The sequence below is a fragment of the Acanthochromis polyacanthus genome, chromosome 22, assembly GCF_021347895.1.
Source record: "Acanthochromis polyacanthus isolate Apoly-LR-REF ecotype Palm Island chromosome 22, KAUST_Apoly_ChrSc, whole genome shotgun sequence".
NCBI lineage: Eukaryota > Metazoa > Chordata > Actinopteri > Pomacentridae > Acanthochromis > Acanthochromis polyacanthus.
Window position 1 is genome coordinate 10165066 of NC_067134.1, and position 13479 is coordinate 10178544.

The 13479-nt window shown below is 39.1% G+C and overlaps 1 protein-coding gene across 2 annotated transcripts in view; it reads left to right on the top strand.

Moving 5' to 3' along the window:
- Positions 1 to 11229, top strand: part of tmem198b (transmembrane protein 198b) — a 31536-nt gene extending 20307 nt beyond the window's left edge. For both annotated transcript variants that reach the window (XM_051942175.1, XM_022222013.2), the window contains exons 2-5: positions 4245 to 4514; positions 5806 to 6387; positions 7076 to 7275; positions 8372 to 11229. In XM_051942175.1, coding sequence (XP_051798135.1) covers positions 4361 to 4514; positions 5806 to 6387; positions 7076 to 7275; positions 8372 to 8524 — 1089 coding nt within the window. In that variant the 5' untranslated portion in view covers positions 4245 to 4360 and the 3' untranslated portion in view covers positions 8525 to 11229. The remainder of the gene's footprint in view (positions 1 to 4244; positions 4515 to 5805; positions 6388 to 7075; positions 7276 to 8371) is intronic.
- The last annotated feature ends 2250 nt before the right edge of the window (positions 11230 to 13479 follow it).

Below are 13479 nucleotides of genomic sequence, written 5' to 3' on the forward strand. Positions count from 1 at the left end.
ACAAAAACATTTAAAATGTCACAAAAACGACGAAATGTCTCTTCTTATAAATGTCACAAAAACCTCAAATATCACAATTTTTAAAATGTTACAAAAAATCTAAAATGTCACAAAAATATTAAAAAATTCATCAAAACATCAAAAATGTCTCCTTTTTTCTAAATGTTGCAAAAGCATAAAAAAGTCACAGAAACATCAGAAAATGTCTCAAATTTTATAAATGTTGCAAAAAATTTCATTCAGTTTTTTTTAAATAAATGTTAAAAAGTCACAATATTTTAAAAATGTCCAGCCCGATCGCACGAGGATTCGTGAAACTGTCACGTAAGTTTTAGTTTCGGTTTCGTGTGCACCAACACGATTTCGTCATGTTTTTCGTGCCGCGCACCAATGTATTTTAAACGGCGGACTTTTCGTGCCACTCAGAACGTATTTCAAAAGAATGTGTATATTATATTTTTAATGTAAAACCGTGGCGAATCCAACGCTATATTTTGCATGACATCGTCCCTAACCCTAACCATAACCCTAACCATAACCCTAACCATAACCCTAACCATAACCTAACCATAACCTAACCATAAGCCGGTGGTACACTTACCAATTTGCATAGGAATTTCAAGAATGTCCGGCGGCCGCGAACGCGATCACACAAGCAGTATACGCCGATGGACAGCTTAGATCGTCATGAATCCGCCGGTATAAACCACTTTCAGATGTGATTACCACAGCGAAAAACATTTCGTGGTGAGCGGCACGAAAAACATGACGAAATCGTGTTGGTGCGCACGAAACCGAAACTAAAACTTACGTGACAGTTTCACAAATCCCCGTGAGACCGGGTAGAAATGTCACAAAACCCTCAAATGTCACAAAAAATGTAAAAATTTCACTAAAGCATCAACAATGTCCCAAATCTTTTTCACAAGTGTCACAAAAACCTTTAAAATGTTACAAAACTGTCATAAATGTCACATAAAAGTAGACATAAAAAATGTCACAAATGTAAAAAAAAAGTCACTAAAACATCTTAAATGTAATTTTCTTTAAAATGTCCCAAAACATCTTAAATATTACAAAACCATCATAAATGCCACAAAAAAATTTACAATGTAAGAAATGCGTCAAAAATGCCACAAAAATGACAAAAACGGTAAAGAGTCATATCATGTCACAAAAAATCACTGAAAACTCTGAAATGTTACGGAAATGTCGTCAAAAAAGCAACAGAATTGTTGAAAATGGCTCAAAAGCGTCGCTCAAACGATGCTTAAAAATGTCACATAAAGTCTTAGTGTTGTCCGTGACAGGAATCAAAAACGTTTTCTTCAGAACATTGTTAGAACTTGTCGGTAACGCTGGTCGGTGTCGTGGGAACGTTTTCTGTTCGCTGGAAAAAATAAAACCAGGAGGAGAAACAGCAGAGGGAGGGAGGGAGTAATGAAGGAAGCTGAGGAAAGAGGAGGAAGCAGAAGCAGGGCATGAATATTAGAGTAAAGTTCCCGAGACAGGAGTTGCATAAGAAGCTATGACCCAGAAACCTCCAGCAGTCGGCCTGAACTCACCCCGACATGAAGGAAAACAGCCGGAGGGGAGGAGAGGGAGGAGAGGGAGGCGTGGGAAGGAGGTGAACTCACTCATGCTGCTGTTTTCTGCTCACTTTTATCCTCGTTTGCACTTTTTAACGCAACAAAGGAACAGTTTTCCCTTTAAACCCGTTCAGATGCACGTTTGTGGGTTAATTCTCTGGTATGTGAACCAGACAGAGCCCTTTGTTCTTTGAGGGAACAAAAGAAGAAGACAGGGAGACGTCTGAATAATGGAAGACAAGGTGAGCCGTAGCAGGAAGTGAGCTGACAGGTGTTCACCGACAGACGCTGAGCCGCACCTCGAACCAGGAGTGAAAGTCAAGGCGGATTATTTCTAGAGTGATTTAAACCAAAAGCCTTCACCGGAATACAGATGAGGCTGCAGGAAGGGAAACAAACATGAGGGATGTTAGCTGTTAGCTTAGCAACCACAAAGAGATCAGTACTTTATTAACCAAAGTGGGACACAATGTAGCAAAAACGTCATAGAAACGTATGTTGTCTAATAAGGTCACAACAACGTCAAAAATAACAACAACCTCATTGAATCATATGATGTCAAATATGCCACAAAAACATAAAAAATGACAAAATACCATGAAATCATACATCAAAAATGTCACAAAAATATTTAAAACATAAAACACCATTGAATCGTAGGTCGTAAAAAATTACACAGAAATGGAAAAAAATGCCCTAGAATTGTATATGGTCAAAAATTAAAGAAAGCCACAAAATCCCATAGAAACTTATGTCGCAACAAATGTTAAAAATAACAAGAAAACGCCACAGAATCGTATATTGCCAAAAATTATCACGAAAACATCAGACACCATGGAATCGTATCATTGGTGTAAAAATTTAAAAAGAAAATTACAGAGCGCCATAGAGACACATGGAAAAAATGTAACAAAAACATCAAAAATACCACAAAAAACATTAAAAATGACCAAAAAAAAGCATAATACGTCAAAAATGTCACAAAAACATCATAGTAATGTATGCCATTAAAAAAATGCCACAAAAAAAGTCAAAAATGCCATCATGTCGTAAAAAATGTCACCAAAACGTCAAAAATTACAAAATCACTGTAGAAATAGATGATGTCAAAACTGTCACAAAAACGTCAGAAACATCACAGAAATGTTACAAAAAATGCAAAAAGACAAAAACACCGTAGAAATGTATGGCGGAAAAAATGTCACAGTGGGACAAAAACTAGTGGAAATTACACAAAAATGTCAAAAACAAACGTACATCAGACAACATCAGACGACAGAATCGTAAGACATCAAAAATATTTTAAAAATGTCATGTTTGTTTCAATGTTTTTGTAGCACTCTGAGATTTTAATTAGAGGTATTTATTTTATTTTTATTTAAAAACGCCACACAAACGCAATAGAAACGTTACAGAAATATATGTTGTCTAAAAGGTCGCAAAAACTTCATAGAAACATCATAGAAACGTCAGAAATGTCACAAAAATTGCAAAGACACCACACAAACATGTCAAAATGCCAAAAATACTGCAGAATCGTATGTTGTCAAACACAAGACAAAAATGCCATAAAACCGTCAAAGACGCCATAGAATCGTAAGACATCAAAAATGTGAAAAATGACAAAACGCCAAAGAAACAAATGTTGTCAAAAACATTAAAAGTAGCAAAAAAGTCATAGAAATGTATTTCCTCAAAAACATTAAAAAGAACAAAAAACACCGTAGAATCATGTGTCATTAAAATACCACAAAAATGTCACAAAAACATCAAAGCGCCATCGAAATAAATATTGTCAAAAATGTTACAAAATGTCCCGAAGACTTAAAGAATGAACGCCACAGACCAGCAGCAGCAAAAGGACTGAAACAGACTAAATATAATCCAGATAACCGGCTGAAGACAGAACTGCTGCTGTTCCATGAAGACTTCTGGTCCAGACGAGGACAAACATTGTCTGAGTTTATCTCCTGACCTCACATGACTGATGGAAAATCGTGTTTGTGCCGGTCGGTCTGGAGGCCAGAGCTTCCCGTTGGCCTCGAACGCCTCGTGATCGAAGGCTGACGAGAGGCTGAACACCCGCCGTGATCGGATCTATTCTTATCCCCCGTTTCCGCTGTCGGGGGGAAACCAAACTGTGTCGCACAAAACAGAATCTGCTGCAGATCTGAGAGCTGCTTTCTGATCTGCTGCAGGAGGTTTTAACCCATAATATTAAAATCAATCTGCTTTTTCATGCAGATTTATCGGTTTGTTTTAATTCCTTTGAAAAGAGGCGTCCTGTTCAGCGCAGGAATCACTTATTAACCATGCATGCAATAATCCAGATTAAATAAGATTAAGTAAGGCAAAATATTTTAAAAATCACCCAAATTCCATCATGTAACTGAGCCAAAACCTGTAAAAACAGCAAAAATCTTATCTCATCGTATCTCAGCTCAACTTATCGCTTCTTTTCTTGTGTCCTCTCATCTCATGTGACCGATTTACTCGTTGAGGCCTGTGAATGTTCATGTTTCTACCTCCACTTTCAGACTGTCGCTGCTTCAAAGCTCTTTGTTTTCCATTTTATTGATGCTTTATTCACCATTTGTGCCAGGAAAGCATATTTAAATGAATTAATTCTGTTATTGAACCCTTTTCACTCCACAGGTAAAGCCATGCACCTGGGCGGTGCTCCATAGCCTTCCTTGTCCCTCTCCTCCCACCTGATCACCTGTCCTCCTCCATCGCTCCTCACCTTGACTCCTCCTCCTCCCCCGGTCGCCATGACGACCACCCTGGAGACGATAGCCCATCCGGACCAGGAGCTGAGCTCCGAGCGGCTGGACGGCTGCCTGGACTCGGGCGGCCGATACAAGGTGGTCCCCTCCGTCGTCTGCTCCATGTGCTGCCTCTTTGGCATCATCTACTGCTTCTTCGGTAGGTTGGAAACCTGAAATTCACTGGCAAAGGCACTGTAATGTTACTTCTAAATAGTTTGCGCAATACCACTTTCTATATCATGTGTAGCTTTTAATTACATTCACTTCATGCACAGAATTTTAATTTGATTACATTTTTCAGGTGCAATATAATATTTAATTTCCCTTTTTTCTTGTCAAGTGTGATATTAGCTCTTTTACTGTTTTATCCTGTCCTTATTTTAGTTTACTTTTTTGTCTCAGCAATATAACATGCTTTTTGTTATTGCTTTCAACTTTACAGGCGATGCATTTCTTATGTTTTGTTGTTTTCTTTTTTCTGAGCAGTATCTGACATAAGATTTTCCTTTGGGATTGTTAAAGCTTTTTTATTATTTCATCTTATCTTATATTACTGTATTTTATTTTATGTTGTCTTATCGCGTCTCATCTCATTTCAGAGTAATTTATCGTATGACATCATTTCATCTTATCTCATCTTACATCATCTTATGTCATCGTGTCTTATCTCATCCTGTCATACAGTATTTTATCTTATGTCATCTTATCTCATCTTATATTACCGTACTTTATATTGTCTTATTTCATCTAATCATTTCATCTTATCTCATCTTACATTTTATCTTATGTCATAGTGTCTTATCTCATGTTATCGTACAGTATTGTATCTTATGTCCTCTCGTGTCATCTTATCTCATCCCGTCTCATCCTATCATATTTTGTCTTATGTCATCTTTTGTCATCTTGTCTTGTGTCATCTTATCTCAACACATCTTACCTTATCTTATCTTATGTCTTTTATCATCTTATCTCATCTCATGTTATCTCAAATCGCATTTCATCTCATTGTACAATATTTCATCTTATGTCATCTTGCATCATCTTAGGTAATCTCATCTCAACTTATCGTACAATATTTTATCTTATGTTCTCCTCTGTCATCTTATCTCATCTCATTCTATTGTATTTCATCTCATGTTATCTTGTCTCATGCCATCTTGTCTTATTTCATCTTATCTCATCTTATCATACTTTATCTTATGTTGTCTTGTCATGTTATTTCATCTTCTCTTATGCCATCATCTCTGATTTCATCGTATTGTACATATCTCATTTCATCATATTTTACCTTGTCATCTTATCTCATCTTATCTAGTCTCATCTTCTCTCATCTTATCTCATCTCAACTTATTTAATCTTATCTCATCTCGACTTATCTACTCTTATCTCATGTGACTGATTTATTGGTCTAGGTCTGGTAATGTTCATGTTTGTTCCTCTTCTTTCAGGCTATCGCTGCTTCAAAGCAGTGATGTTCCTGACGGGCCTCATGTTCGGCTCTGTCGTCATCTTCATGCTCTGCTACAAGGAGCGCGTGCTGGACACCCAGCTGAGCGTGGAGGCCTCGGTGGGCATCGGCCTGGGCATCGGGACGCTCTGCGGCCTGGTCACCATGCTGGTTCGCAGTGTGGGCCTCTTCATGGTGGGCCTGCTGCTGGGCCTGCTGGTGGCCGTGGCCACCCTGGTGGGCATGGAGGAGCTGTCCGACAGCCCGCCGCGCTCCGTCTGGGTGCCCCTGGGCGTGCTGCTTGGCCTGGGCATGCTGTTCGCCGTGCTCACCCTGCAGTGGCAGCGTCTCTTTACCACGCTGTCCACAGCGGTGTTCGGCGCGGCGGTCATCACGGTGGCGCTGGACTACTTCGTAGAGCTCTTTGCCCTCGTGTTGTACATGTACGAGCGGATAAAAGCTGAATCTGGAAAGCCTGTGTGCTGGCTGACCTGGGTGGTGCTCGGGGTGTGGCCTGCCCTCACCCTGCTGGGCGTCATGGTCCAGTGGAAGGTGACCGCCGAGGGATACTCCCACACCAAGGGTGAGGACAACTGGCTGGATGCTTTTGTGTGCAGAGTAGTCAGTGGACTGTTTTCAAATCCACTTCAGAAATGTAGTTGACTCTGAAGTACTGAAGAAGTTAATATCTTCCAGATGAAGTCTGTCACTGAGTCACATTGGGTTTTTAACTTCTGTGTGATGCTAGCTACAACAACAAAAATCGATAACTACTGGCATATCTGCTGTGCTAGTGAAAACTGATGGGACTTTTATATACTGTGGAAATTAGTGGTGAGATGTAGACTCTCACTGTGAGTAGTCAACACACCAAACTGATTTTAAAAAATGGACAATTTCCTGAAAGTTATTGTTTTCCCAATTATTTGTAGACATACATGATTCTCGTGTCACAAAAAGATTTTTAGTTATATAAATATATTCTAGAGTTAAAAGCTCAGTATCCATACTTCTTTTGACCTGCAGTTCACTAAATTAATGCTCAATCTTCCACCTAAATGTCTCCTGAAGAATCATCTCAAAAAATGTTTGTCTGGTTTCATAAATCTGTCTTAGGGGAGTTCCTCAGGGCACCTTCATGGGTCCTCTTGAGTTTGTATGAAGATGACCCATTCTTGGTCGTCATTAGAGGTTATTTATACCTTGAAACTCACAGTAAACAATCTTCCTGTCAGATGTTCCTTTCGCTGACCTCTCTTTGTACTTCACAGTGATTATCAGTCGGCAGCAGAGGAGGATGCAGGTGATGCGGATCCGCCAGCGGGACGACCGCTACCGCAACAAGAAGAAGAAGAAGCAGCAGGGCTCCACCTCCCACCATCACCACCAGGCCAAGCAGCTGCACGCCGAGCCCGCCTACCGCCGCAAACCCAACCCCATCCGCCGCTACGACACTGACGTCCTCTCGCCGGTGAGGAACCTCAACGACGTTGTTTGACTGATCATTTTGTTCATTTTCTGTTGGTTCACAGATTAGCTAAACAGAATTTTTAGATAGTGTCTTCACAGATGCCTGCATATATGTAAGAGGATTTGCTTTTAGTACATGAAATCTCACCCAAGACATATCTAGGACGATTTTTGAGAACTTTGAAGTGCTGGAAAACACGATTTGCCAAAAATTTTGTCACTGCAGGAGATGATTTACATTGCTAATCAAAACAGCCAAGGTGCAAAACTTGACAGATTTTCAAACAAAAATCCAAATTTGAGGTCAAATTAAAGCTTGATCATGTTAATGCTAGTAGCTAACTTACTAATGTTTTTAAAGTGGCACTGAGGTTTCAGCTGTTCAACAACAGTAATTAGAAACAAGGAGTATTTGAAGTTGATGCTAGTAAGCTAGGCTACTTAGCTGCTGCTTTCCAATTGGATGCTAGCAAGCTAGAAATTAGATTACCAAACAGAATTTTTGGTGCTTTACAATGTTAATGCTAATAGCTAACTTCCTAATTTTTTTAAGTAGGACTGAGTTTTCAGGTGTTTGATGACAGTAATTATAAACAAGAAGTATTTGGAGTTGATGTTATCATGCTAGGCTAATTAGTTGCAGTTTTCTAATTGAAAGCTAGCTTGAAATTTGAATTACCGAACACGATTTTTGGTGCTCGACAATGTTCATGCTAATCGCCAACTCCCTAATTTTTTTGGAGTGAATGCTAATGCTAACATGCTAGGAAAATTAGCTGCTGCTTTCTGATTTAGTGCTAGCTAGGTAGAAATTGGAATTACTGAACAGGATTTTTGGTTTTTGACAAATCTAATGCTGAAAATGGTAAAACTAATAGCTCAACCCTTCATTTTTTTAATGTAGGGCAGATAGAAGACTGAATTTGCAAGAGTTTGACAGATTTTTGTTGCATTTTCTGTTGGTTGCAGTTTTCCTCTTCTTCTGTCTGTGTTTTTGTATTATAAATAATGTTAAATTGACTTGTCAACTCAAGTGGACACCAATCTTTTGAAGTTTTACTGTACTTGAATTCATGTTTAATTTCTTACTTTTCCAGAGCTACATCCAGAGTTTTCGGGACCGGCAGGTGCAGGCTCAGCCCTTCCCGGGTCGGCTGGTTGGAGGCTCCCATGCCGTGGTGGAGATGGGCTACGACTGCGGCTCCACGACGCCCCTCACCGGAGCAGCAGGACCTTCACTACGGGTCTGACGCCTCCACAACCCCCCAAACACTCCACTGAACCAGGGAGATGCGTCATTCTACAACCACTACCCCACACCTGTGCTAGAACAAACCACCACTGGCTTCAAATTCAAAGATTCTGGGTTTAGCCACTCATCTTAGAGGATAAAAAAATAGCCCTTTACTTATTAAATGTTGGATCGTAAACCTCCGGGAGCCGTCGGTTTGGTGTAGAGGTTTGCTCAACCTCTTTTTCACTGTCCATAGATTCAAATGCACTAAATGCATGCATGCACTTGACACAAACACACTCTGCAGCTACAATCTTGAGGGTTCCGTGTGCAAACAGGAAGCAGCCGGCTGGACCCGACCTGTACGCCAAAACAGATCAGGGATTGGACTGCAAACCCGCCTCAGGTTCCGTCACAGGCTTCAAAACACAACTCTACCCTCGTTGCTGTTTCGACCACCGTTCCTCAACCGATGCTGCAGAAGCAACTAGTTCCTCGGCCTCCTTAGAAGTCCTTCGTGAATGGAGGTAAGGGCCCTCCAATGTAAACCGGGATCCGTTATTTGCGTTCTGTGCCATCTAGACTACAGACTTAATGTTGTTTTTAAAGAGGGGGAAACCCTTTGTCACCCTTGGTGCTGGACGATACACTACTTCAAGCGTCAAACTGCTCTCCGAAGCCCGGGAATCTGTTTCAACGGGTGCCTTGCCCCTCCTCGGACTGCGCCGCTCAGCGACAGGAGGGGGGTTGCTGGCAGATCTCCCATCAGTGGCTTGTTTTTGCATTAATCGTGAGGATTCTTCAGGGGAGTGGAGGGATGTAGCCGCGGAGCTACAACAAGCAGGGTATAAAGTTTCTGGAGTCGGCTTGTTGTCTTCACAGATGCCTGGATATTCGAAGAGGATTAGCTTTTTAGCTGACAAGGAGAAAGACTTGTTTACACTGGTACCTCGTGAAATCTCAACCCGACATACGTAGACAGAGAACCTTCAGCACGACTAACTGAGAATTTCATCACTGCAGTGGAAAACAATCTCCAGGAGATGATTTGCACTGCTAATCAAAGCTAAAAGATTTGTCTAGCATCTGCCAGGGTGTTAAAAATTCAAGATTTATGGTCAAACTGAAGTTAAATTTTGCTATGAAATCCACATAAATAAATCTGTGAAGTTTGTTATAACTTACAATGGGTGAAATAGTAACTTCCAAACAGGGTTTTTGGTGCTTGACAATGTTATTGCTAATAATGCTAATTGCTAGCTCTGTCATGTGGAGTCTATTAGGTAGCTGTTGCTTTCCAGGTAAAAGCTAGTTAGCCTAGCTGGCTAGGTTTTATTTTCTACATCAAGCTTAGTTGCACCATGGCTTTTTCCAAAAAACAGTAAAAAATAAATAAGAGTAGAAAGACTTTTCCCACAAATATGACCAAAAACATTTCTATCTCATTTGGAAAACCGCATACACTGTCGTTGGAATTTATATTTTAAACCGAAATGAACATTTTTGGTTAAAAAAAAAGAAAAAAAGAAAAAGCTAGCCAGCTGTTTAGCCTAGGCGGTTGTTGGAACTTATTTTAAATAGAAATGGACATTTTTTGTTAAAAATCTAGCCAGCTAATTAGCCTAGCTGGTTGCTGGAAGTTACATTTTAAATAGAAATGGACATTTTTGTTCAAAAGCTAGCTACCTGGTTGTCGAAAATTATGTTTTAAACAGAAATGCACATTTATTGAAAAAGCTAGCCAGCTAGTTAGCCTTGCTGGTTGTTGGAACTTACATTTTACACAGAGATGGACATTTTTGTTATAACGCTAGCTGGGTAGTTAGCCTAGCTGGCCAATTTGCACGATGGCTCACTTGAAAAGCAACATGAGAAAAACCAAAATAGTCGCTAAAGACTTCTTGAAAGTTGGAAGCTTTTTCTGAAATTATGACAATAAACATTTCTATCTTCTCTTAAAAACCTGTTCTCTGTTGTTGGAACTCATATTCTGTAGCAGAAAATAACATTTAAGGCCGATTTTAGGCACAGTAGATTTGCGTTTCTTGCTGATAATTTCCTCAGTATTTTGGGACATTTTGGGTCGTTTGTCATTGTATGTCGGCCTTAAGCTCAGTTTCATCTGAGGGGATCTCTTTCTAGACCATTTTTTTAAAGCACTGAGGCTAAAAACCTGAAAAAGCACCTTTTTTTTTTTACTGTAATGAGGTGCCAGTGTAAATAAGACCTGAATGTGAATGAACATAGTGGACTAGTGGCCATAACAACCTGTACTTAGACCAACTCCCTCCATCATGTGCATTGATTTTTGCTTTATTCAGTGAAAATGTGAATACTTTGTTACCGTCTTTACCTTTTTAAAGGGAACCGACGTGGTGGGAGGGCGATGGGGGGGGGGGTTTATTTGTCAATGCATGAAACCACCTCCTGGTCGAGTCCCTCTGTGTGCATCAATGTGAAATTTGTACATAAAACACAGCACTTACTAACTTTATTTTTTACCATTCATTTTCTTTTCGTAGTACTCTAATTTCTTTTCCGGTGGGATGTATTTATTTGCTGATTTATTTATTTGGTTCTGTAACAGGAGTGTGCGACATCACCGCTGTAGGCCGGAAGCTCCATGCTTTTTTTTTTGTTATTCTTTGTTTTGTTTTGTTTTTTAATTAAAAACTGAATTCCGACTATAATTATTAAAGCATGTGTTCCTACAGGCCTGAATACCGTCTCTGTGTGTGTGTTGTTTTTTTTTAAGGCAAGGACATGAAGACATCAATCAGCATGAAATCCACTTTAATAGCCATAATATGTGAAAGTCACAGCGGATTATCTTTCCTGCCAACCTTCCTCGCATTTCCACACATCTTTGTTTCATCTCCAGACACCTTCTAATCTCCTCTTTATCTCTACGTCACGTCATCCTCCGACCTTCAGACAGACGACAAAACCAGAAGAATCCATGCAGCTGCTGGTGCAAAATCTGTTCATATGAAGCCCCGAATTGTAAGAAAATAAAGCTAAACGATGCTTGAAACCAGATTGTTTGTCTTTAAAGCCGCCTGAGTTTGCGAGATCTTTAAATGAGAGCACAAAGAAAGTCCCTAAAAGCTAGAAATGTGAGTAATTCCTGTCAGATTGTAGAGCTGCACAACAAACCACTTTGAAAAATGGGATCATTCTTCACCTCTTAATGGGTGTTTTGCGTCTTTTACATAATTTTGCATCTTTTTTGGGTTGTTTTGCGTCTGTGCTCATTTTCTTTCTGCTTTTTTGGAGTTTTTCATGTCTTGGGGTCATTTTTCACCTCTTTATGATTGTTTTTCGCCCCTATATGGTTCTTGTTTTTGCTTCTTTATGGTCATTTATTGTCTCTTTATTATCGTTTTTGCTCCTTTATGGTTGTTTTTTTGCTTCTTTATTGTTGTTTTTCACCTCTTTATGGTTGTTTTTAACTCTTTATTCTTGTTTTTTGCTCCTTTATGGTTGCTTTTTGCTTCTTTATTGTTGCTTTTTGCCTCTTTGATAGTTTTTTGCCCCTTTATGGTGTTTTTTTTCCCCCTTAATGGTTGTTTTTTGCCTCTTTGTTGTTTTTTGCTTCTTTAAGTTTGTTTTTGAGTTCTTTATGGTTGTTTTTTTGCCTTTTAATACTTTTTTGCCTCTTTATGGTTGTTTTTTTGCCTCTATAGTTCTTTTCTGACCTTTTAATTGCTGTTTGTGATTGTTTTGTGTCTTTTGAGACATTTTGCATCTATTTTGGTTTTTTTTGCATCTGTTTGTGATCATTTTGTTTGTGTTTTATGTGTGTTTTCATATTTTGGGGTCATATGTCACCTATTTTTGGTTGTTTTCGCCTCTTTATATTTGTTTTTTTGTATCTGCTGAGTCATTTTTGGTTTGTTTTGCATCTATTTGTGATCATTTTCTTCCTGTCATCCTCACAACACTCCTGGAGGAAAAAAACAGCGACTCCGACTTTGAGAAACACCACAAAAGCTGCAGTGTGTGCAAGAAAAGCAGACGCTTCCATGCCGCCGCATTTTCATTGTGGATCCGAGTTGATGTGTGCAGAGAAAATCGATCAGAAAATGAGATGCTAAAGTAAATCCTCTATGACCTTTAATGTAAATTGCGGAGCCGAACTGTAAGCAGCAGCACAATATCTTATTTCGGAGGATGTTTGAAGGGCTTTTTCCTTTTGGAGGCACAAAATATTCAGCTTGCTGTGCTGTGAGTTGTTGGTGATACATGGCAAAAGCTTCACATTTTAACTGTAATTTAGAGATTTAATGTGCAACTGTTTATAATATCAGTCTATTCATTGTTTGTTCCAATGTCTTTTCAGAATTAACAGGACATTTTTGTTAAAAAAAAAAAAAAAGTGAGCCACATAGTTAGCCTAGCTGGTTAGCTTTTGTTTTCCAAGTCAAGCTAAGCTCCTTCTAAAAGTTGAATGCTGTTTAAAAAAAAAACAAAGAAAACAAAAAGAGTAGATAGACTTATGTGACATATGTGACCACATAAATTGTTGTTGGAACTTATATTTTAAACCGAAAGTGACATTTTTGTTAAAAAGCTAGCCAGCTGATTAGCCTAGCTGGTGTTGGAACTTTCATTTAAAATGGAATTGGACATCTTTGTTGAAAAGCTAGCCAGCTAGTTAGCATAGCTGGTTGTTGGAACTTTCATTTAAAGTGGAATTGGACATTTTTGTTGAAAAGCTAGCCAGCTAGTTAGCATAGCTGGTTGTTGGAACTTTCATTTAAAATGGAATTGGACATTTTTGTTGAAAAGCTAGCCAGCTAGTTAGCATAGATGGCTAGTTTGTGTGATGGCTCATTTTAAAAGCAACATGAGAATGACAAAAAGAATCGGTCAAAATTTTAGAGTCTTGAAAGTTAGAAGCTTTTTCTGAAAATATGACCTTAAACATTTCTATCCTTCCTTAAAAACCTGTCTTCTGGTGTTGGTACT